Source organism: Carlito syrichta, unplaced genomic scaffold (genome assembly GCF_000164805.1).
Source record: "Carlito syrichta isolate Samal-C Ts95f unplaced genomic scaffold, Tarsius_syrichta-2.0.1 Scaffold314795, whole genome shotgun sequence".
Classification (NCBI taxonomy): domain Eukaryota; kingdom Metazoa; phylum Chordata; class Mammalia; order Primates; family Tarsiidae; genus Carlito; species Carlito syrichta.
In genome coordinates, this window is record NW_007258891.1 from 315,206 (window position 1) to 339,831 (window position 24,626).

Genomic DNA, 24,626 nt, shown 5'->3' on the forward strand with positions numbered 1-24,626 from the left:
CTCACCTCAGCCTCCCAAAGGCGCGGGATTACAGGCTGAGCCACCAAGCCTGGCTAGAAAGCATATTCTAAAGAACTGTTTAGCTGCTTTCAACTAATGCAATTAGATCACCATAAAAAGGTAGAAAGGAGCCCATAAAATTAAAACTACCTCCCCCTCAAAAAAATAAAATAAAAACACCCACCCCCATGCAGCTAACCTTACAGTTACTTTCATTCACAGAGATTCATACTTAAACCATGATGGGGCAGTGAACAAACTCAGAGGCCACCGCTTTTACACACTTCATGACATTCCAGATGACACTATTAGCCTCTGCTTGTGCTTACAACAGTGAATCAGAACCAGTCAGAGATTTGCTAATGTCCATTTAATCACTAAAGGACTGGAGATATCTGGGCTTTTATTCTGAATGTTTCTAAGACTGTGTCAATTAAATGCAAACAAAAAAAGGAAGAAGTCTTGACAGAATAGGAGAAGTGACGTGCACTTGATGATCAGATGGATTTAAATATCATTCATGGCATATAGCCTAGTCCATGCTCTAGTTGTTTTTATGGCTTAGGCCTCATTGTTCTTCCACTGCTCTGCAACATCATTTGCTAGTAGGTTGTCTGGGTTGGGAGCACTTAACAAAGCCTGGATCGTGAGCAGGACTGTATGGATCTACGGTACCGGGGACCACTTACCTTTCAAAATATCTAAATATATTCTTCCCAACTTGTCTAAATTAGGATGGTAGATTTTGGTCATAAAACATACTTTAGGGGCTACCATTGGGTATTTGGGAAGGAATAGTTCAAGTTTAAAAGTCTCTCCCTCAAAGGGAGAATCGTGGGGGCCAGAATGACCATATGAAAATAAGCATTGTTCTCATCTCGTCCTGCTTTAATGCCAGGAACTGGTTCTACCAGCAAATGCTGGGTTTCCTTGATGATCCTGCAGGGCAGCCGGGCTGTCTTGTCAGGTCCCAACTTCAGCCTCTGCTCTCATCTCGTCCTGCTTTAATGCCAGGAACTGGTTCTACCAGCAAATGCTGGGTTTCCTTGATGATCCTGCAGGGCAGCCAGGCTGTCTTGTCAGGTCCCAACTTCAGCCTCTGCTCGCGGCTCTGGCTCTGCTTGCCTCACACACAGATGGAGTTCAATTTTTAACATTCATAAAGATAATAAATTCTAGCCAAGAATTTTATACCCTGCCAAGCTAAGTTTCATCAATGATGGAGAATTAAAATCCTTCCCAGACATCCAATCCCTAAGAGAATATGCTGCCTCCAGAACAGCCCTTCAGGAGACACTTAAGGTGTTAAACACAGGGGAAAAAAGAAAGGTCATTCCCATCACAAAAGTACAGGCAAGCAAAGTTAACAGAGATTACAGAACACTCACAAAAATGAAAATACACACATATATAAATACAAAAGTAAAAAGGAACTAAAGCAACCTCCTAAGAGCTGTATGACAGGGTAAACTCGTTTCAGTAATCAATCTGAATGTGAATGGATTAAATGTGCCAGTGAGAGACATAGAGTGGCAAACTGGATAAAGAAGCATGATCCAACAGTCTGCTGCCTCCAGGGAACTCATCTCACTGCAAAGGACACCCACAGACTCAAAACTAGGGACTAGAAAATGATCTTTCAGAAAAACAGAAGAGAGCAGGTGTAGCTATTCTGATATCAGACAAAGCAGACTTCAAACCATCAAAAGTTAAAAAGGACACAGAAGGACACTACATAATGACAAAAGATTTAACCCACCAGTAAGAAATATCCATCTTAAACATGTACGCACCCAGCACAGGAGCACCAGGTTTTATTAAACAACTTCTAAGTGAACTAAGAGAGGACGTTGACTCTCATACAATCATAGTTGGAGATCTAAATGCCCCAAATAACAACTTTAGATAGACCACCAAGGCAAAAAACCAACAAGGAGATCTAACCTTAACTCAATGCTTGATCAAATGGATTTAACAAACGTCTGTAGAACACTTGACCCAGCATCTAAAGAGTATACATTCTACTCATCAGAACATGGAATATACTCTAAGATCAATCATATTCTCACATAAATCAAGTGTGAACAAATTTCAAAAGATCAAAATAATACCATGTATCTTCTCAGATCACAGTGGACTAAAAATAAATATTGCCACCAACAAGATCCCCCCAAAATACACAAAGACATGGACACTAACATGCTGCTGAACAACTTGTGGGTCAACACAGAGATTAAGACAGAAATAAAAAGATTTCTAGAAACAAATAAAAACAAAGACACATCTTATTAGAATCTCTGGGATGCCCTGAGAGGAAAATTTATAGAATTGCATGCATACATCAAGAAAACAGAAAGATCACAAATGAACAGCCTAATGTCACACCTAAAGAAAGATCATCACAATTATAACTTCAGCGGAAGAATCGAGGTCACCAAGATCAAATCATAGTTGCAGGATACAGAAGATTAAAATATCATAGAAAGGATCAAAAAGACAAAAACCTGATTAAAGAATCAGGATAAATAAGATTGATGAACCCCTGACCAGACTGACTAAAAAGAAGAGAGAGAGAGTCCAAATAAACAATTAGAAATGCAAAAGGAAGCCGAGCTTGGTGGCTCAGCCTGTAATCCCAGCGCTTTGGAAGGCTGAGGTGAGTGGATTGCCTGAGCCCGCAGGTTCGCAACCCACCTGAGCAACCTGGTGAGATCTCATCTCTACAGTAAATCAAAAATTAGCCAGGCGTGATAGCACGTGCCTGTAGTTCCAGCTACTTGAAAGGCTGACGCGGAAGGATCGCTAGAGCCCAGCAGGTCGAGGCTGTGATGGCCGGTAGCAGCTACTGCACTCCAGTGGGTGACAGAGTGAGATTCCAACTTAAAAAACAAAAAAAAAAATGCAAAAGGAGAAGTCACAAGTGACCCTGAAAAAATTCAAAAGATTATCAAAGATTACTATGAATATCTGTATGCAAATAAACTCGAAAACCTAAGGGAAATGGAGGACTTTCTGACATCAGACAACCCTCCCAAGGGGGGGGGTTGAAACAAGAAAAAATTGAAGTTTTAAACAGACCAGTAACAATCCAGAAAATCAACTCAGTCTAAAAAAAATCTCCCCACCAAAAAAATTCCCTGGACCAGTTGTCTTTCTTGTACTGAATTTTACAAGACATACAAGGAGGAGCCGATACCAATCTTATTGAAAGTATTTCAGGCAATTGAGAACAATGGAATTTTCCCCAACTCGTTTTATGAATCCAACATCATACTGATATCCAAACCTGGCAATGACCTAACAAGGGAAGAGAATTACAGGCCAGTGTCCTTGATGAATATTGCCACAAAAATTTCCAACAAGATTCTAGCAAGTTGGATTCAACAACACATCTCAAGGATCATCCACTATGACCAGGTGGGCTTCATTCCTGGAATGCAGAACTGGTTCTACATTTGCAAGACTATACACATAATTTAGCACCCTAACAGATGTAAAGCCAAGAACCGCATAATTATATCATTAGAAGCAGAAAAAACATTTGACAAAATCCAGCATTCCTTCTTGATAAAAACCCTTGAACACCTAGGCGTAGAAGGAACAATACTAAAAATAGTAAGAACCATCTGTGATAAGCCCACAGCCAGCCTTTTGCCCAATGGGCAGTAGCATTCCCCCTAAGAGCGGGAACAAGACAAAGACGCCCACTCGCACCCCTCCTGTTCAACATAGTGCTGAAAGTCCTAGCAAGCACAATCAGGCAAAAGAAGGAAATCAGGGATATCCAAGTAGAAAAAGAGGAAGTTAAGCTCTCTCTCTTTGTGGAAATATGATTCTATACCTTGAAAACCCTAGGGAGTCTGTCAAAAGCCTCCTTGCACTGATAAACAATTTTGGTAAAGTCTCATTATAAAATCAGTATTCAAAAGACAGTTGCATTTCTTTATACCAGCAACAAGCAGGCAGAGAACCAAATAAAAAGCCCAATCCCATACATAATAGCCACAAAAAAAAAGTGAAATACCTTGGCATCCTCCTAACTAGAGCAGTAAAAGACCTTTAAGACAAGAACTACAAAACACTTCTCAAAGAAATCAAACATGACACAAACAAATGGAAAAACATTCAGTGCTCTTGGATTAGAAGGATCAGTATTGTCAAGATGTCCATCCTACCCAAGGCAATCTGCAGGTTCAATGCAATAACCCATCAAATTACTAACATCATTTTTCTCAGACCTGGAAACAACAATACAGAAATGCATATGGAAACAAAAAGGAGCACAAATAGCCAAAATGCTCAGCAAAAGGAACAAAACAGAAAATATCACACTTTACACTTTATACTTTATTACAAGGCTACCAGAACAGCCTAGTATTGGGACAGGAATAGGTATATATGGAACCAATGGAACAGGACAGAGATTCCAGAAGCAAAAACTTGGATTCTCAACCAAATCATCTTCAACAAAGTCACCAATAACTAACAATGGGGAAAGGAGACCATATTTAGCAAACATTGCTGGGAAAGCTGGCTGACCACACATAGAAGAATGAAACTGGATCCCTACCTAACACCATATACAAAAATCAACTCAAAATGGATCAAAGACCTAAACATAAAACCTCAAACTATAATAATTCTAGAGGCAAACATAGAAAACACCCTTATGAACACCGGCATAGGCAACAAATTCATCACCAAGTCCCCAAAAGTGAATGCCATAAAAGCTAATAGGACAAACAGGACCTCATCAGACTGAAAAACTTTTACACAGCAAAAGAAGACATCAAGAAAGTAAAAAAACAACCCACAGAATTGGGAAAAAATATTTGCAAATTATGTATCTGACAAAGGCCTAACACCCAAGATTACAAGAATTTCAAACAACGTGAAAGGATAAATCAACCCAATTAAAAAGTGGGCAAAGGATATGAACAGGCACTTCTGAAAAGAAAACATGCAGGTAGCCAACAGACACATGAAAAATTGCTCAGCCTCACTAATCATCAGAGAAATGCAAATCAAAACTACAATGAGTTACCACCTAACTCTCGTAAGGATGGCTATCATTAATAAGTCAAAAGACAACAGACGCTGGCGCAGGTACAGAGAAAAGGGAAATGCTGCTATATTGTTGGTGGGAGAGGAGGCTAGTTCAACCTCTATGGAAAACAGTGTGGCAACTCCTGAAAGAACTAAAAATTGGCCTTCCACACAATCTAGCAATCTCCCTCCTGGGAATATACCTGAAGGAACATAAATCATTCTACAAAAAAGATACCTGCAAACACATGTTTATTGCTACACTATTCACAATAGCAAAAATACGGAGCCAACACATTGAAAGTGAACTGGATAAGGAAAATGTAGTACATATACATGATGAAGTATTACACAGCCATAAAGAAGAATAAAATCATGGGCTTTGCAGCAAATTGGATGAAGTTGGAGACCATAATACTAAGTGAAATATCACAGAAACAAAGGACTGAATGCCACACGTTTTCACTCATCAATTGGCCCTGAACATTAGTCACGTCAGTACTAGCACAAGGGAGGGACTGGCAATCACTAGGCACTGCTAAGGGAGCAAAAAAGGATGGTAGGGGGCATATGACAACACAAAGGGCAACTAACTAATCCACTACCAAGGGGAGTGAAGACCAGTTAGAAGGCCAAACCTCACCTGTATGCAACTATTTACGTAGTTAGTCCTCACTTGTACCCCACATCTATAAAATAAAATAAATTAAAAAAATAAAATCTGATAAACCTATATCAATAAGACTAAGAAAAAAGAGAAAAGATACAATTGTATTTGTATACCATTACCAGGAATGTGAACAAAGTTTGTACAGATCATGCAGACACCAAAATGATAAGGTAATATTATATACTACTTTATGCCAGTATCATTGAAAATGTAGACAAATTGGACAATTTTGAGGGGGAAAAAAATCTTGCCAAAACTGACACAAGAAGAAATTTAAATAGCCCTATAACTCTTAAAGAAATTGAATCATTGAAAAATATTTTTTTCCATTAAAAAAACTCTTAAGTCTGAGATGGGCTCGGTGGCTCAGCCTGTAATCCCAGCACTTTGGTAGGCTGAGGCAAGTGGATTGTCTGTGCCCATGGGTTTGAGACCAGCCGGGCAACTTGGCAAGACCTCATCTCTACAATAAATCCAAAATTAGCTGGGTACAGTAGCGCGTGCCTGTAGTTCTGGCTACTTGGAAGACTGAGGCGGAAGGATCGCCAGCACCCAGCAGCTCAACGCTGGGGTGGCCGTGAGTGTGCCACTGCACTCCAACCTAGGCGACAGAGTGAAACTCCAACTCAAAAAACAAACAGGGAAAAAAAAAAAAAAGAAAATTCGGAGTCTGGTTGTTCACACCAGCAAATCCTGCCAGCTGTTTAAGAAAGAAATAATGTCAAATTTAGACAAACTCTTCCAGGGAATGAAAAAAGTACATTTCTTGTCATTTTATGAAGCTTGTCTGATATGAAAACCTGACATGGGAAATATAGAAAAGGAAAATTAAAGGCCACTGTCACTCATGAACATGAGTGTAAAATTTACAAATAATATATTAGCCATCTAAATCTAGCAATATATTAAAAAATTTATTACAGCTAAATTGTATTCATTTTAAGATGCAAAGTTAGTCTAACAATAGATATTGTAACTTGTCATGATAGCAGATGAAAGGAAAAACTCACTTCCATAGGTTCTGAAAAAGCATTTTTAAAACTCCTTCCAAGGTTAAAAATGAAAACACAATTTTTACCCAATATAGAAATAAAAGGAAAATGCTGTAATCCAATAAAGGATAGCTAATTTAAAACTTATAGCTATCCTATTACACTTAATAGTGAAATGTAGAAAAACTTTTGTTTTGAGATTGGAAACACAGTAAAGATGCCCATTGTCACCATACTTCTATTCAAATTGAACTGGTGGTCCTGGAAAGTAGATTCATTCAAGAAAAAGAAATAAAAGGCAGCCGGGCTCAGTGGCTCAGCGTGTAATCCCGCGCCTTTGGGAGGCTGAGGTGAGTGGATTGCCTGAGCCCGCGGGTTCAAGACCCGCCTGGGCAGGCGAGACCTCATCTCTACAATAAAATCAAAAAATTAGCCGGGCGTGGTAGCGCACGCCTGTAATTCTGGCTACTCGGAAGGCTGAGGCGGAAGAATCGCTGGAGCCCAGCAGGTCAAGGCTGCGGTGGCCGGGAGTGGCCACTGCACTCCAGTCTGGGCGACAGAGTGAGACTCCAACTCAAAAAATAAATAAATAAATAAATAAATAAATAAAAGGCATAAATATTAAAAAGAAAGAACAAGACTAATAAATTGTAGATAATATTGTTGTACATAGAAAATTCCAGAAAAAACTAGATAAAATTATTACAAATAACAAGAATTTAGGAAGATTGACTTATTAAAAATAACTAACAAAAACCAATGGTATTTCTATAATCTAGCAAGGTGAGAAGATGAAATTTATAAAAAGAAACATTATCCAGTGGCCTCAAAAATATCAAGTGCCTAGTAATACAACAAAATAAGTATAAGAACTCTGTACATAAAACATTATTGAGAGAAAATAAAACTAAAAAATGTTGTACCATGTTCAGATTGGAAGACTCAATATTGCAAAGATGTGACTGTTTCCTAAACTGACCTGTATAGATCAGTGCAATCTCAATTAAAATCCCAACAGATTTTTATTGGGAACTTTGCTAAGCTGATTCTAAAATTTAAATGGAAACTCAAAGGGCCAAGTTTAGCCAAGATACTCTCAAAAAAGACCTAAGTAGAAGGACTTGCTCTGTCATATATCGGAATTTATTATAGAGCTGAGGTGACTCAGACAATGTGATACTGGCAAAGATTTGACAAATGGACCAATAGAAGGAGAGTAGAATACTCAAAAATAGAGCAGCTAGGATACTTGACTATGACAGAAGTGACTTTAGAGAGCAGTGGATAAAGGATGAACTTTCTAGTAAGAGGTGCTGGGACAGTGAGGTATCCATATGGGGGAAAACAATTGAATTGCACTCTAACTCAAAGTATTTACCAAAAAAGGACTATATGTGAAAGGAAAACTAATAAAAAGTTTTTAAAAGGTAATACCATAAAGGAAGAGATTGATAAGTTCAAAAACATCAGCTACATTAAGTAACTTGAAACTGGAGAGACAAACTTTCAGATGGGATGGGATATTAATAACACATATATCCATAAAAGATTCATATTATTAATATATGAATATTTAAAATGCCCGAAAATCAATTTTAAAAGGATAGGCAATGAGTACCTCACAAAAGAAAACACTCAGTTCTTCTATTATCGTGAAAAGGACAACCTCGTTTGTAACTTGGGAAATACAAGTCAAAACTACAATGAATACCAATATGCACTCACCAGATTGACTAAAATTAAAATGTCTGACTAAGTGTAAATCTGGGTGTGGAGGAATGAGAATTCTCATATACTATTGGTGGTAATATAATTTGGAACGCATGAGCCCTTGTGTACCAGGAAATGTGTAAATGAATGTTCATAGCAGTGAGTAAAGGATGGACTTTCCAATAAGAGGTACTGGGACAGTGAGGTATCCATATGGGGGAAAAAATTGAATTCACTCTAACTCAAAGTATTTACACATACTAAATATCTAATTACACATTTAGATATTGCATTGTATGTGTAATAGCCCCAAACTGGAAACAACCCATCCATCAGCTGTAGAAGTGGTAAACAAATGGTGTATATTCATACAATGAAACCTGTACATTAAAGAAAATTTTATTGTTACATGTGGTAACATGGTTGAATCATAATGACACTGAGCAAAAAAAGTGAGACAAAACTAAATGATAGTGTCTAGGGATGCATCCTTAATGGCAAAAGGACAAAGAAAAGCAAGGAAATAATTTCCATAAAAATCAGGGTAGAAGTTACCTTTTGAGAGGAGATAGGCAGTTATGATTGGGAATAGGCCCATGGGGACTTCGGGAGTGTTGGCAGTATTCAAATCCTAATGTGGATTGTGGACATGTGGATATTTGGGGGTATTTATTAACCTGTACATTTATGATTTAATCTCTTTTCTGTATGAAGAAAATTTTTTCTAGAGAAAATGTTGTAAAGTATTCATGTGATGATACAACTAGGCCAAGAAGAACAAAAATATACAATGATCTTTAAAGGAGTGTTTCTATAGTGAACCAACCTTTAATCTAGTGTGTTTTACCTAACAGGGCTGTAAAGTGAGGGACCACATGGTTGCACTTCGTGATCAAGGTGAAGGTGGAGATTTGCTGTCCTGTCCAACTACTAGAATACTGGATGATCTGCTCAAGCACAAAGATGTCATTGTTGTACCTTTTTCAAAAGATACAGTTAGGTGAGGGGGAAAGAAAACAATACTGTATTGTAGCTTTATTCAGCAATTTCCATTTCAGAATCCCCCAAATCAGTAATGTCAGTCCTCAAATAGTTTACATTATTTTGGAAAGCTTAACTTAAATTATATGTTAGCTTACAATAGGAGCAAGCAGATATTTAATAGTCAAAACACTTAAAAATATTGGCGGTCCAAGGGGAGGAAAAATTAATGAAGAATGTCCTTGGTGAGTAAAAAGTTTATGACCTTAAATTCCGTTTTGGGGAATGTTGTGGTATTTTTCCTCAAGATTGCATAAATTCTTCTTAAATGCTTGATTGACACAACTAGAAAAAACTCGATGGTTGAGTTAATCTTTCCATAAGTTTTAACTCCTTGAATTAAGTAATTTTCAAAGTCACTTCCATCATTTTGCAGTTGCTTGTTAGGTTGGGGGCTGGAGGACCCTTTAAAAGAGGCTGTCCTCAAAACAGTACCAGTCATACATAACAGCTCATTCCATTCCATAGCAGCCAATGATGCTCCTTTTATGGGGTGACTTTTGCTAGGGAACTCACTAGATCAGGAGTCCCCAAGCTCCAGGACATGGACCAGTACTGGTCCATGGCCTGTTAAGAACTGGGCCACACAGCAGGAGGTGAGCAGTGGGTGGGTAGAACTCTGCCTCCTGACAAATTAGCAGCAGCATTAAATTCTCATAGGAGCATGTCCCCTATTGTGAATTGCGCATACAAAGGATTTAGGTTGCACACTCCTTAATAGAATCTAATGCCTGATGATCCCCCACCCCCAATCTAGTCCATGGAAAAATTGTCTTCCTTGAAACTGGTCTCTGAAGCCAGAAATGTTGGGACAACTGCATTCAATGAATTAAGAAAGGTAAAAGTGGCCAGGCGCGATGGCTCAAGCCTGTAATCCTGGCACTTTGGGAGGCTGAGGGGAGAGGATTGACTGAGCCCAGGGTTTTAATACCAGCCTGGGCAACTTGGTGAGACCTCGTCTCTACAATATATAAAAAATTATAGGCATGGTGTAGCGCACACCTGTAGTTCCAGCTACTTGAAGGGCTAAGGCAGAAGAACCGCCTGAGCCCAGCAGGTCAACGCTGGGGTCTCCATGAGCGTGTACTGTACTCCAGCCTGGACGACAGAGTGAGACTCTCAAAAAAAAAAAAAAGGTATAAATGTTAAGGTGGCATCCTTCTACTTGAGAGTTGTACTGTGTTTCTTGAATGATTTATAAAATATTTGCAATAAAAAGGTATAATTCACATTTAAATTAAGAAAGTGAACACTTCTCCATAAAAATGTCTTTTTCTTTCAAGTGATATTGGAGTTGGTCCCTGTGATGAAAAGGGCCTGGAATGTGATGTTTTACTGGAGCCAAATACACCATGGGGCCCCAAAACTGGAGAGCTCAATGCTGTAAGTAGTTTATTTCACTTATTCTTTACTTATATAAATAATTAATGATAGTCTTTGATAGGAACCCAGTCAGTTTAAATTTAAATTGGACTGACTACCTAATCATACATAACAAGCTATTATGCTGAGTTAATAGGACTATAAGGGTTATAGGAAGCATTTCTTGCCCTCAGAGAATGAATAGCTAGCTGATAGATTTAAATTCAGAGAAAAAAATGTAACATGGTCTTTAGAGTTTTCTTTTAAAACTGTGAGGTACAATTCAGGGTTAGATATATAAATATTCATTGTGCAGTTACCCTTGTTGATGAGGTGTGCCACCCTACCCCAGGTAGAGTTTTATTATGGACAAATAATGACTTGAAGAATGAAAATAGTATGAATGGATATTTTGTACCTTCATTTATAAACATTTTTTGTTATGAAATTTTTTTATTATAGTCAAGAATGTGTTTTATTTTTTCAAAAGCTTCAAAACTGAAATATTTTTAAGATAATCAGAAAGCTTTAACTTATTTGACTCCTTTTGATTCTTTTGACTTTGTTACTAAAGGTCTAGGGAATCTGTTTGCTTGTGAATTTTCTTTCTGTTGATTGAGGAAGGATTTACTTGAGAAAGTGAAATATTCCACACAAAGTACTTTATAAACTCCAAACAGCTATACAAATATTCAATCATTAACATTTGTTTATAAATTATATGTTAGCAAATTAGATTCCTTCCTTCTTTCCTTCCTTTCTTTTCTTGTTGGAGTCTCACTCTGTTGCCCAGACTGGAGTGCAATGGCAAGTTCATGGTCACTGCAGCCTCTATCTGCTGTGCTCAGGTGATCCTTCGGCCTCTGTCTTCCAAGTAGCTGGAACTACAAGCATGCACCACCATGCCCAGCTAATTTTTTTAATTTATTGTAGAGATGAGGTCTTACCAAGTTGCTCAGGCTGATCTCAAACCCATGGGCTCAGACAGTCCTTACTCTTTGGCCTCCCAAAGTGCTGGGATTATAGGCGTGAGCCACCACGCCCAGGCCTCAATTTAGATTTCTTAATGTCCATATATAATCTGCTTCCTTAATTCATAATAAAATATAAATATTTTTAAAGTGATTGAAATAGTTTTTAAATAACTAAAATTATACTGTCTTTACATATGATTGGCTTGTCCTTTGCAAATGATACTGGAAAGGTGTCCTTTTTTTTAAGCATCCATCCTTTTCTAACAGAGAATATTAAAGACTACAATATATCGCTTTTGGCCTGAGTTTTAAATCATGTTTCAACCTGGAAGGGAACTATACTTGTAACTTATTTCAGGTCTTCTACAATATCCATATGAAAATAAAGAGCTGCAATCTGGATAGATTCAGCTTTTTTTTTTTTTTAATTTTAAAGATGTGGGATACTATTCAGGACTAGGTATACAAGTGGTATTCATACAGGTAAAGTTGGGCCTCCCTTTGCTTCCCCTGGTTTGAGATCGGGTACTCTCATTGATGTTATGTGCCTTCCCCTTCTCCCCCCATCCCCTAGCAATTTCTGGCTACGCCAATCCCTTCCTTATAGCATTATGGTAAATGTTCAGGGCCTGCTTATGAGCAAGAACATGTGATACTCAGTTCTTTGTGTCTGTGATAATAGACTCTAAATCCATCCAAGTGATGCAGCTTTATTAATTTCTTATTCTGTCTTATAGTTCTTGTCACTGAAAAACTGGACTCTGCAACTGGTGAGTGAGCAATTATATTTGACTTTCATGGATCTCTTTCTTCCTAAATCAAAGGTTAATTTAATAGAATCTTATCAGTATCTTATTTTATACATTTTAGTATATCTTCCTCTTTAGCGTCTTCAATTTTGCACTTACTGAAAATGCCATTAGATTGTTTAAGATAGATACATACTCCATTATCTGGCTGCATAATATATAGGTATGGTTAAAAGACCTTTTTTTTTCAAGCAGAGTTTATTTAGAATGTAAGTTAGAGAGAGAGAGAAGATTCACCTGTCCAAGGTAGAAGAGGAGGCCAGAGCCAAGAAACATGGTGGCCATAGCTCAAAGAGCCACATGGATATACCAGAGTTTAACAAAGCAATAGCCTAAAAGACTTTTTAAAGTCATTTTAATTCACATTTAGAACATCGAACAAAGCAAAAAAATTATTAAGTTTGAATTATTTGGTTGTTTGGTTGATTTTTTTTTTTTTTTAATCTGTTTGCCATTACTATGCCATCTGCTATCAGTATTCACATGCATGGAAAGGAATTGGAATTAGTGATGACAGACAGGAGGGCTAATAGATTAAGGAAATGAATGCAGATATGGCCAAGTAAGCTTGGGCCACATTCACCCAGAGAATGGACACATGAGCTTTTTAGTGAGATGACTTTAATATTGGCCATTTTTACTATAAGAAAATGACTGACAGTGGTGGGAAACTATGGGAGGGGAAAGGAAGGGAGATGGGATTAACGGTAGTAAATATCTGTCTGGGGATGGGGAGACACCTCTTATCAACAAGGGTGCCTGAACGAAGCATATTTGTATACCTAACCCTTAACTGTACCCCACAATATTATAATAAAAAATATTGATATTAAAAAAAATTAATATTGGCCATTTTTGTATTATAATTTAATCTTTTTTTTTTTTTAAGTGAAGTCTCACTCTGTCGCCCAGGCTGAAGTGCAGTGGTATACTCATGGCCACCCCAGTGTTAACCTGCTGGGCTCCGGCGATCCTTTTGCCTCAGCCTTCCAAGTAGCCAGAGGTACAGGTGTGCATTACCACATCCGGCTAATTTTTATTTATTGTAGAGACAAGGTCTCGCTAAGTTGCCCAGACTGGTCTCGAACCCACGGGCTCAGGCAATCCACACACCTCGGCCTCTCGAAGTACTGGAATTATAGGCTGAGCCACCAAGCCCAACCTGTAACTTAATCTTAATATCAAGGAACATACATTTGAATGGTAGAGGTACAATTCAACAAATACTGATTACCTATTTTGTGCCCATCACTGCACTAGGTTCTATGAAGGAAATAAATAAAAAATAATTTAATGTAATCCTGTCTTGAATGTAGAAATTGTTATACTCATTTCATAGATGTTTTGCTAGGGAGTGGTCATTTTATGAGCTCTTATTTCACCCATTCAACCAAAATAAATTTGGACAAATGTGTTTGAAAGAATTCATTAGAGATGTGATATTACATTTTTAATAAATGTGTTTTTTTTTAAATTTAGAAACAACAGTCATTATTTTCAGAAGAAGAAGAATACACCACTGGATCTGAGGTCACTGAAGATGAAGTTGGAGATGAAGAAGAAGTATCCAAGAAACAAAGTATTGTTTTCTAAGTTAAAATCAGCTCTCATTGTTTATGAAGGGATTGCATTCTGGAGCCTTTAATGCTTTATATCTTTAATGCTTTATATATTTGCATGCTTTATATATCTACATGTTCTGTATGTCTACATGGTAGTTTACAAAATAGGAAGAAAATAAGTGAAGGAGGTACCGTCAAGATTCCCTAACTTTGGCATCAATACAGGATACTTATAAAGAAAGCGCAGTGTACTGAGAAATAATCCTCCAGGTTTTCACTTAAGGCATAACCTAATGTGTTCTCAAAATATGTGACTCACATCAGATGCAATGTGATCTAAGATGTGTGCCTGAAATGATTTGGAGTGATACTCAAATGAACCATTAAATAACTCATCAAAATATGGGTTTTTTAAAAAAAAACTAAAAGTATTATTATACAACTATAAAATTAACTTGTTTCAAAATTCTTCAACTCATTTGTTCTAAGAAACAGCAGAGAAAATTGGTTCAAAGAGCCTTTGAAGATGCAATTATTTATTGACATTTGAAAAAAGAATGTTAAAAGAAGATTGCAAGTTAAGTTTAAAACTGATTAATGTCCTACAAGGCCATAAACCCATAACTTTGGGGGCTATCTTTTCTACTAGACAGAAATCATTTGTATTTCTATTAGACATAAAAATCTGCAAGTTAACATGTAACTTCATAGCATCTGGACTTTAATCAGTAGTAGATAGCAGTCAGACACAAGGACACTGTCTTAGAGAATTAAATAATTCTTGGGTGGGCCTTTTAAACAGTCTTCCATTGTGTCTTCCCTCCAAGTTTACATAGTTTTTCTTTTTTTTTGAGTTGGAGTCTCACTCTGTCCCCCAGACTGCAGTGCAGTGGCCGCTCCCGGCCACTGCAGCCTTGACCTGCTAGGCTCCGGCGATCCTTCCGCCTCAACCTTCCAGGTAGCTGGAACTACAGGCACGCGCTACCACGCCCAGCTAATTTTTTGATTTATTGTGAAGATGAGGTCTCACCAAGTTGCCCAGATGGGTCTCGAACTCTCGGGCTCAGGCAATCATTCACCTCGGCCTCCCAAAGCGCGGGATCACAGGCTGAGCCACCGAGCCCAGCTTACATAGTTTTTCTTAACATACTGAATCCTCTAATGAAAAAAATAGTTTTTTAGCAGTTGTCATCCAGTCTTAATTAGTCAAGGAGAAAGTGCTACTTCGTTGTGTTGGGTTTTTTTCAGCAGTTTGATTGAGGTATATACTTGTATTAAAATTCATTCATTTTAAGTGTACTCACTGATGAATTTGTAACCACTACCAAAATCAAAATCTAGAACATGGTTCCAAAAAGTTTCCTTGTGTTCCTTCATATTCAGTTTCTTTCACCCCTTCTACTAGGAGGCAACCATTAATTTGTGTTTTATCACTGTAGTTTACCTTTTCTAAGATTTCATATGAATGGAATTATGAATTGTATTTTGCTCTGGGCTTCTTTCACTTAGTATGATGTTCTGAGATTCATCCATATTGTTGCAGGTATTAGTTTTTCCTTTTTACAGCAGAGTAATATTCCATTTATGTTTATACCATCATTTGTTTATCCATTCACAATTTCATGGACATTTGGGTTGTTTCTACTCATTGGCTGTTATGAATAACATGTACATATGTATATAAGTATGTGTGTGTATATATAAGTCTGTGTACACATCTGTATGTACAACATATGTGTACAAGTCTATGTGGACAAATGTTTTCATTTCAGGGGATAAATACTTAGGAGTAGATTGTTGGGTCATATGGTAAATGTATGTTTTTCTCTTTAAGAAATTCTTAAATTGTTTTGCAAAGTAACTGTTTTGCATCTCTGCCAGCAAGGTATCAGAGTTCCAGTTATTATTGCACATTCATAGCAGTACTTGTATTATCAGTCTTTTTAATCTTAGCCATTTTAGTGGGTATATAGTGTTAAGCATCTTTTCATGTGCTTTCTTGGCCATTTGTACATCTTTTTTTGTGAGGTGTTTGTTGAAATCTCTGCTCATTTTTATTGGATCATTTGCCTTAGTTTTGAATTGTAAGTTTTTTTAATGTATACTTTAGATACAAGTCTTTTGTCATATGTTTTACAAATATTTCCCCCCAGGTTGTGACTTGCCTTTTAATTTTCTTAATGGTGTCTTTTGAAGAGCAAAGTTCTTTAATTTTATGAACTCTAATTTTCTAGTTTCTTCTTCTGTGTTTTTTTAATAGCTAAGAAATCTTTGCCTCTCTAAAGATTTTGTGCTGTTTTCTCTTAGAAACTGTATAATTTTGGCTTTTATATTTTCATGTATTTTTTAAGTATGTGATCTCATCCAGGATAATTTTTGTATATTGTATGACTTAATGGTCAAGCTTCCTTTTCTTTACAATAGGCATAGCCAGTTGTTCCAGCACCATTTATTGAAAAAACTGGTACTTGGATTAGCTTGGCACCTTTGTTTAAATCAATTAACCATTTACATGTGGAACTACTTGTGAACTCTTTGTTGTCTTCCATTGATTCTCATGTCTATCTTTATATCAGTATAGCTATACCACAATGTCTTAATTTTTGTAGATTTTAGTGAGCCTTGAAATCTGGTAGTATGAGTCCTCCAAACTTGTTCTTTTGTTTTAAATTTTTTTGGCCTTTCAAGGTACTTTGCATCTCCTTTTATTTTAGAGTCAGTGTGGAAATTTTGTGATTATGTGTCAGTGTCTAGTTCTGTCACCCAGGCTAGAGTGCAATGGCACAATCACGGCTTACTGCAGCCTAGAACTTCTAGGCTCAAGCAGTCATCCTGCCTCAGCCTTTCAAGTAGCTAGGACTACAGGTTTACACCACCACCCTCAACTAATTTTTATCTTTTTATTTTTTGTAAAGACAGGGTTTCACTATGTTGCCCAGGCTGGTTTTAACTTCTAGCTTCAAGGGATCCTTCTGCCTTGACCTACCAAAGAGCTAGTATTACAGGTGTGAGCCATCATGCCCAGCCTCAGTGTAGATATTTCTATAAATATCTTGCTGGGATTATTATTGGGATTGTGTTGAACCCATATATCAATGTGGAGTGAATTTTTCCCCCAAAGTCAAGTCTTCCAAACCATGAACACACAATATCTCCATTTATTTAAGTCTTCTACAATGTTTTGTAGTTTCAGTTTACAGAAGCTGAATGTATTTTGTTAATTTATTCCTAAGTATTTTTATACTATTATAAATGAAATTTTTTTAAATTTCTCATTGATGGTAATATTGAAATACAGTTGATCTTTATATATTAGCCTTGTATCCTATGACCTTGCTAAATTTACTTACTTGTTTTTCATTTATTAGATTCCATTCCAATCTGCATGACTTGTATTGTCTTGCTTTTTGAACTAATTAGGACCTGGTATTGAATAGAAGGGGAGAGAGCAGACATCCTTGCCTTGTTTGCTATTTTATGGGGAAAGCATTCTGTCTTTAACCATTAAGTATGTAATGTTAATTGTTGGTTTCTCATAAATACCCTTTCTCCGTTGAGAAAGTTCCTTTCTACATTGAGTTTGCTGAGTTTTTAATAGTGGAATGAGTGTTGCATTTTATCAAATTATGGGGACCAGAAATGTTTTAGATTTTGGATTTTTTTTTGTTTTGAAATATTTGCATATACATGATGAACTATCTTGGCGATAGCACCCCAGTCTAGACATAAAATTCTTTTATGTTTCATATATACATTATACATATAGCCTGAAGGTAATTTTATACAATATTTTAAATAATTTTGTATGTGAAACAAAACTTTGAATTATCTGTCACCAGATAATATCTGTCACCCATGTGTACAATCTGTAGTTGTTTGATATCATCATCATTCATGACTGAATTCATATGCTAACTGATAAGCAATCATTTTCATACACTTATTTTCACAAAGTAACTAAGCAGCACAGTAGCATCACCAGAATACCTGTATTAACAGTTAAACGGCCACAATAGCAGCAGGCTTTCAGTTTCCACCTATCATGCTATGTGTTAATTAAAAGGTTTCTGTACATTCCTTTTTAAAATTTAGGTGACAAGAAACATCAGAAGTAGTTGAGGGATCAGGAAGTGGATCCTCTAGGAATTAGGAGGCCTTTTGCTGGATGGCTTTTTAAAATGTTTCCTTCGCAATCATCTGCGTAATTAACAATAGTTTTTGTCTTAGAAGTCTGTTGTTGTGTTTTGATTTTAAAAACTGACATGATTTCTTGCTCAGTTATATCCTTCAATAAGCCCATCACACATTTGTACCACGTCATCCACAGGAACTTTTTCTGCAGTGTTAAAACATCATCTTCATTGCCACTATTATCATGATCACCTTGATTTAGAACCATTCAACTATCTCACCTTGGTCAATGAATGAATAACTGAAACCTAATTACTGATGTTAAAAAACTTATTTGATATTCACCTCTTCCAGTTTACTGATGGACTCTGAAGGCATACTTTTTGCATATGTGAGGAGACCAGACATCATTTTTTCTCATGTGACATACAGAATCCTTCAGGCATCACCTTGTTCATCATCATCACTGAACCTAGTCACATGCCAGAGGTTTAGCCAGGCATGTACAACTATGTCTTTACTCACTGTGTTCCAAGCATTGACAACAGTATATATGGCATCTTTCATACTAAACTTATCCTTTATTTTTTTAATTTTTTTTATTTTAAAAATGTGGGGTACAGTTCAGGGTTAGGTATATAAATGTTCCTTATGCAGGTACCCTTGTTGATGAGGTGTGCCCCCCCTCCCCTGGCAGTTTTCCTCAACTGCCAATCCCACCCCTCCCCTGGCAGTTTCGCACTATTGCCAATCCCTTTCTTATAGTATTATGATAATTGTTCAAGGTCCGCTTATGAATGAGAACATATGGTACTCTGTTCTTTGTTTCTGTGATAGATCACTGAATATGATAGACTCTAAATCCATCCAAGTTGCTGCAAAGTCCTTATGTTTGTCCTTCTTTATGACTGCATAATATTCCAATGTGTATATGTACCACGTTTTTTTTTTTTTTATCTAGTCCAGCTTCGATGGGCAGCGTGGTTGGCTCCATGTTTTTACTGTTTTGAATAGAGCTGCAACAAACATGCGTATACAGGTATCTTTTTTGTAGAATGATTTTAGTTCCTCTGGGTATATTCCCAATAGGGGGATTGTTGGATCATATGCAAGGTCAATTTCTAGCTCTTTCAGAAATCGCCACACTGTCTTCTAAAAGGTTGCACTAGTTTGCATTCCCACCAGCAGTGTTTTCTCTGCATCCTCGCTAGCATCTGTTGTTTGTTTTACTAATGATAGTCATTCTTACTGGAGTTAGGTAGTATCTCAGAGTGGTTTTGATTTGCATTTCTTTGATGATGAGTGAGGCTGAGCACTTTTTCATGTGTCTGTTGGCTGCCCGTATATCTTCTTTTGAGAAGTGTCTATTCATGTCTTTTGCCTACTTTTTAATGGGGCTATTTGTTTTTTTCCTTTTGGCTCATTTGAGTTCCTTGCTGATCCTAGATGTTAGGCTTTTTTCAGATATACAGTTGACAAATATTTTTTCCCATGCTGTGAGCTGTCTCCCTGCTCTCTTGATGGCTTCTTTTGCTTTGCAGAAGCTCATCAGCTAAACTTATCTTTTTGAAAACCTTCCACACCCACACCTCTGTTCACTGCTGTTAGCATGCTGTTCCAGAAAGTGTTTTTGTATTTACTCTTCGTTGATTTCTGAGGACACCTTGGTCACATAACTGAATATTTAATAGAGTCACATTCAAGGAAAAGTAGATGGCATAAACATTATTTTAAATTATTATTTACTATAGAGATGTAGGGTACAATTCAGAGTTAGGTATATAAACATTGATCATGCAGGTACCCTTGTTGATAAGGTATGCCCCTCCCTCCCCTAGCAGTTTCCCTCAACTGCCAATCCTACCCCCCCTCCCCTGACAGTTTCATAAACATTATTTTTGATGAGTATTTCGGCTGGAGGATGACCAGAGTAATTGTCAAAGAATAACAAAATCTTGCAGTCATCATGCAGTCCAGCTTCCCCGCAGGGAGCATGACCCAATGGTACAAATGTTTGTGAAATCAATCAGAAAAGATGTCCCTGATTGACACATGCCTTTTTGTTAGCATAAGAGTGACCTGGAAGAAATTCACTCCCTGGAAACAGCAAGGATACAAGCTTTTGCCCATCACAGCCAGTTTAAACTTATATGTGCCTACCACCAGCACATTCTAGCATAGTTTTTCTGATCTTGGCATTCTTAATTCATGTAGGGGCTGTCTCATCAGCTTTCTGAGGCAATAGTGCGGAAACAGTGATATTTCACAAGCATTTTAGACTTGTTCTGGCATCACATTTTCATCAGCAATGACCTTGGCAAACTTGTTGATGGATTTATTTGCTGCTTTGTGGTCAATAGATGCTTTATCACCACAAATCTTTAAAAATGTAATGTGTCTTTTCCTGCAGTCAGCCTTTTGAATATTCACAGGTCCCTTCAATTTTCAGTTCATTGTGCTAGATCTTTATTTGTTTCATGATCAGCATACCATTAAATGGCATATGTTCACTCTGATGCTGACAGATTCATTCTTTCAATACACAATCAAGATCTTCATTTTTAGCTGTATGCAGTGTTTTTCTATTTTTTGTTAATTCTGTTCATCGCTTTCAGCACAAACTTCAACAGTTTATCCTTTTGTTTCTTCAGGTTATATATGGTGGTCATTCCAACACCATACTCTTCTGTAAAATGTTTTACACCAGCAGCCACCAACCTTTTTGGCATCAGGGACTAGTTTCATGGAAGACAGTTTTTCCATGGACCAGGAGGGTGGGGGGATGTGCAGTCAAACCTCACTGCTAACGTTAATCTCTATTTGCAGCCACTCCCCACTAGCATCACCACCTCAGCTTCACCTCAGATCATCAGACATTAGATTCTCATAAGGATAATGCAACCTAGATCCCTTGCATGCACAGTTCACAATAGGGTTCATGTTCCTATGAGAATCTAATGCCACTGCTGATCTGACAGAAGGCAGAGTTTAGGTGGAAATGTGAGTGATAAGGACGGCTGTAAATACCGATGAAACTTTGCTTGCTCAGCCACTGGTTACCTCCTGCTGTGTGGCCCAGTTCCTAACAGGCCACAGACCAGTGGGTTGGGAATCTGTTTTACCCTTACATGGTTGGTTAGTTTCTCCAACAGCTCGACTTTCTGTGCTATAGATAAACATAAATACTTTCTCTTTTTCTTATCACTGTTACCCATAGGGGTATCTTAGGGCATTTTTGACATTTCCTTTTTTTTTTGAATTGGAGTCTCAGTCCGTCACCCAGACTGGAGTGCAGTGTCACGCTCACGGCCACCCCAGCATCGACCTGCTGGGCTCCAGCAATCCTTCTGCCTTAGCCTTCCAAGTAGCCAGAACTATAGGTGTATGCTACCTCGCCCGCCTAATTTTTTGATTTATTGTAGAGATGAAGTCTTGCCAAGTTGCTCAGGCATTCCTTTTACCTCAGCTTCCCAAAGTGCTGGGATTACAGGCTTGTGCTACCACGCCCAGCCTTGACATTTTCAACAATATCTTTCCACCACAGAGCAGAGACTCTGCAAAAAAAAAAAAAAGCAGCGAGTAACACACAGAGGTCTTGGCCCAATATGGGGCATCATGAGAGACTTGTTTTTGGTGCATCTGGCCTGCACACATGCCATTTTATTATCCTTTTTGGGTGTGCTTGTGTGAAGGAATCTGGGCATGCATGGAAAAGGTATATTACAGCTGAAAGGGGCTAGTTAGATATTTTTTCTCTTGAGGATGTTGAATAACTGTGTGTTGTGTGCCTATGTTTTGACTGTGACCATCATATGAAGTCAGATGTGGAATTTTTCACTTGGGGTATCACGTTGGTGCTCAAAACTTTTGGATTTTGGAGCATTCTAGACTTCAGATTTTTAGATTAGCAATTCTCAACCTTTACTATGTTTTTTCCTACATGTACATACTATGATAAAGTTTAATTTATAAATTAGACACAGTAAGAGATTAACAACAATAATAATAAAATAGAGCCGGGTTCGGTGGCTCAGCCTGTAATCCCACGCCTTTGGGAGGCTGTGAGTGGATTACCTGAGCCCGTGGGTTTGAGACCCACCTGGGCAACCTGGCGAGACCTCATCTCTACAATAAATCAAAAATCAGCCAGGCGTGGTAGCGCGCGCCTGTAATTCCGGCTACTCGGAAGGCTGAGGCGGAAGGATTGCCAGAGCCCAGCAGGTCGAGGCTGCAGTGGCCGGGAGCAGCCACTGCACTCCAGTCTGGATGACAGAATGAGACTCCCACTCAAATAATAATAATAATAATAATAAAATAGAATGAGTATAGCAGTATACTATAACAAAAGTTAGTTGAATTTGGTGGGGGTCTCTCTCAATATCTCAATATTTTCAGACCACTATTGACTATGGGTAACAAAGCATAGAGAGCAGATAAGAGGGAAGTACTGTATAAGCTCAAAGCTATTAGTTTCACTCTAAGTACTATGTTAAGTTAACACTTGGAGTATTTTCCACAGATTTTAATATATCTTGTTTTTATTTATATTTAATACATTTTTTTTGGTTTACTATAAGATTGTTTTCTTTAACCTATGTGTCGTTTAGAAGGGTGTTGTTTAATTTCCAAATTTTTCAGATTTTCCAGATACTTTTTAGTTATAGGTTTCTAATTTAATTTCATTATAGTCAGAAAACATACTCTGTATGGTTTGATCCTTAAAGTTTTATTGAGATATATTCCAGATATGCACAAAAATAATGTGAATGCTGCTGTCATTGGTGGAGAAGTATAAATATCACTTAGATCAGGTTGATTTGTGTGCCTAGTACAAGTCTTCTGTAACGGTACTCATTTTCTCACAACTCTTTGTATCAGTTAGTAAAGGAGTGTTGAACTCTCCAGCTGTGTTAATTTGTGTGTTTTCCTACCAGGTTTTCAGTTTTTGCTTTGTGTATTTTAGGGCTTTGTGATTAGGCACATATACATTTATAGTGTATTGACTCTTCTCATTATGTTACACCCCTCTTTGCAGTAAAACTGCTTTTGTTGAAGTCTGTTTTGTCTAATATTAATAGTCACTCTAGATTTATTTTGTTTACTGTTTGAGTGGCATATCCTTTTCTATCCTTTTAATTTTAGTATCCATGTTTTTCATTGAAAGTGCATATCCTGATCAGGCTTGGCGGTTCAGCCTGTAATCTCAGCACTTTGGGATGCCGAGGCAAGTGGGTTGTCTGAGCCTGTGGGTTTGAGACCAGCCCAGGCAACCTGGTGAGACCTTGTCTCTACAATAAGTCAAAAATTAGCCAGGCGTTGTAGCACACACCTATAGTTCTGGCTGTTGGAAGGCTGAGGCAGAAGGATTGCCTGAGCCCAGCAGGTCAATGCTGGGGTGGCCGTGAGCATGCCACTGCACTCCAGCCTGGGTGATAGAGTGAGACTCTGACTCAAAAAAAAAAATTTTTAATATATTATTTTAGTTATCTTATAGGTAGGTTTATTAGTTATATTTTCTTTGCATTTGGTTGTTCTAGGTTTACAAAATGGTCTTTAACCTATTATAATCTACTTAAAGCTAAGTATTTTGAAGTAATAATTACTTCAGGTAAAATATAAGAACCTTAAAATAGTATAATTCTATTTGCCTACTCCCCTGCTTTCTGCTGTTGTTTTCATATAGACTATATCTCTATACATTATAAGCCCAACAGTGTTATGATTTTTGCTTTAAATAGTTGTATGTCATTTAAAGAACATAGAGAACCAAAAAAATACCCATTTAGTCTTATATTTACCTACATACCATTTTTTCTGTATATCTAAGCTACCATCTGCTGTCATTTTCTTTGATTCTGTAGGACTTCCTTTATTGTTTTCTGTAGCACAGCTCTACTAACAGTGAATTCTCACATTTTTATTTGCCTGAAAAAGTATTTATTTCACTTTGGTTTTTGAAATACAGTTTGCTTGAAGTAGAATTTTTTAACAATTATTTTTCCTATCAGCAGTTTGAATGTGTCATTTCAATGTCTTCTGGCCTCCATTTTTCTGATGAGAAGTCAGCTATTGATCATATCATTGCCCCTGAATATATGTCTTTTCATCTTACTGCTTTTAAGGTTTTCTTTTTATCCTTGTCTTCCAGAAGCTTGACTATGTTGTGCCTATGTGTGGTTTTCTTTTTGTTTATTATACTTGAGGTTTGTTGAGTTTCTAGATCTATAAATTGATTTTTCCCCCCACAAAATTTGAGTTTACAGTCATTATTTCTTTTTTTTTTTTTTTAATCAGTATTTTTTATTATGGTTTTGTGGGGTACAGTTAAG

The 24,626-nt window shown here is 37.3% G+C and overlaps 1 protein-coding gene and 1 pseudogene across 3 annotated transcripts in view; one reads left to right on the top strand and one right to left on the bottom strand.

Moving 5' to 3' along the window:
- Window positions 1–14,252, top strand: part of LOC103274522 (uncharacterized protein KIAA1841) — a 51,349-nt gene extending 37,097 nt beyond the window's left edge. For all 3 annotated transcript variants that reach the window (XM_008071968.2, XM_021719545.1, XM_008071969.2), the window contains 4 exons: window positions 9,273–9,418; window positions 10,743–10,842; window positions 12,533–12,565; window positions 14,084–14,252. In XM_008071968.2, coding sequence (XP_008070159.2) covers window positions 9,273–9,418; window positions 10,743–10,842; window positions 12,533–12,565; window positions 14,084–14,197 — 393 coding nt within the window. In that variant the 3' untranslated portion in view covers window positions 14,198–14,252. The remainder of the gene's footprint in view (window positions 1–9,272; window positions 9,419–10,742; window positions 10,843–12,532; window positions 12,566–14,083) is intronic.
- LOC110596862 lies at window positions 508–1,157 on the bottom strand (annotated as a pseudogene).
- Window positions 14,253–24,626: the final 10,374 nt, after the last annotated feature.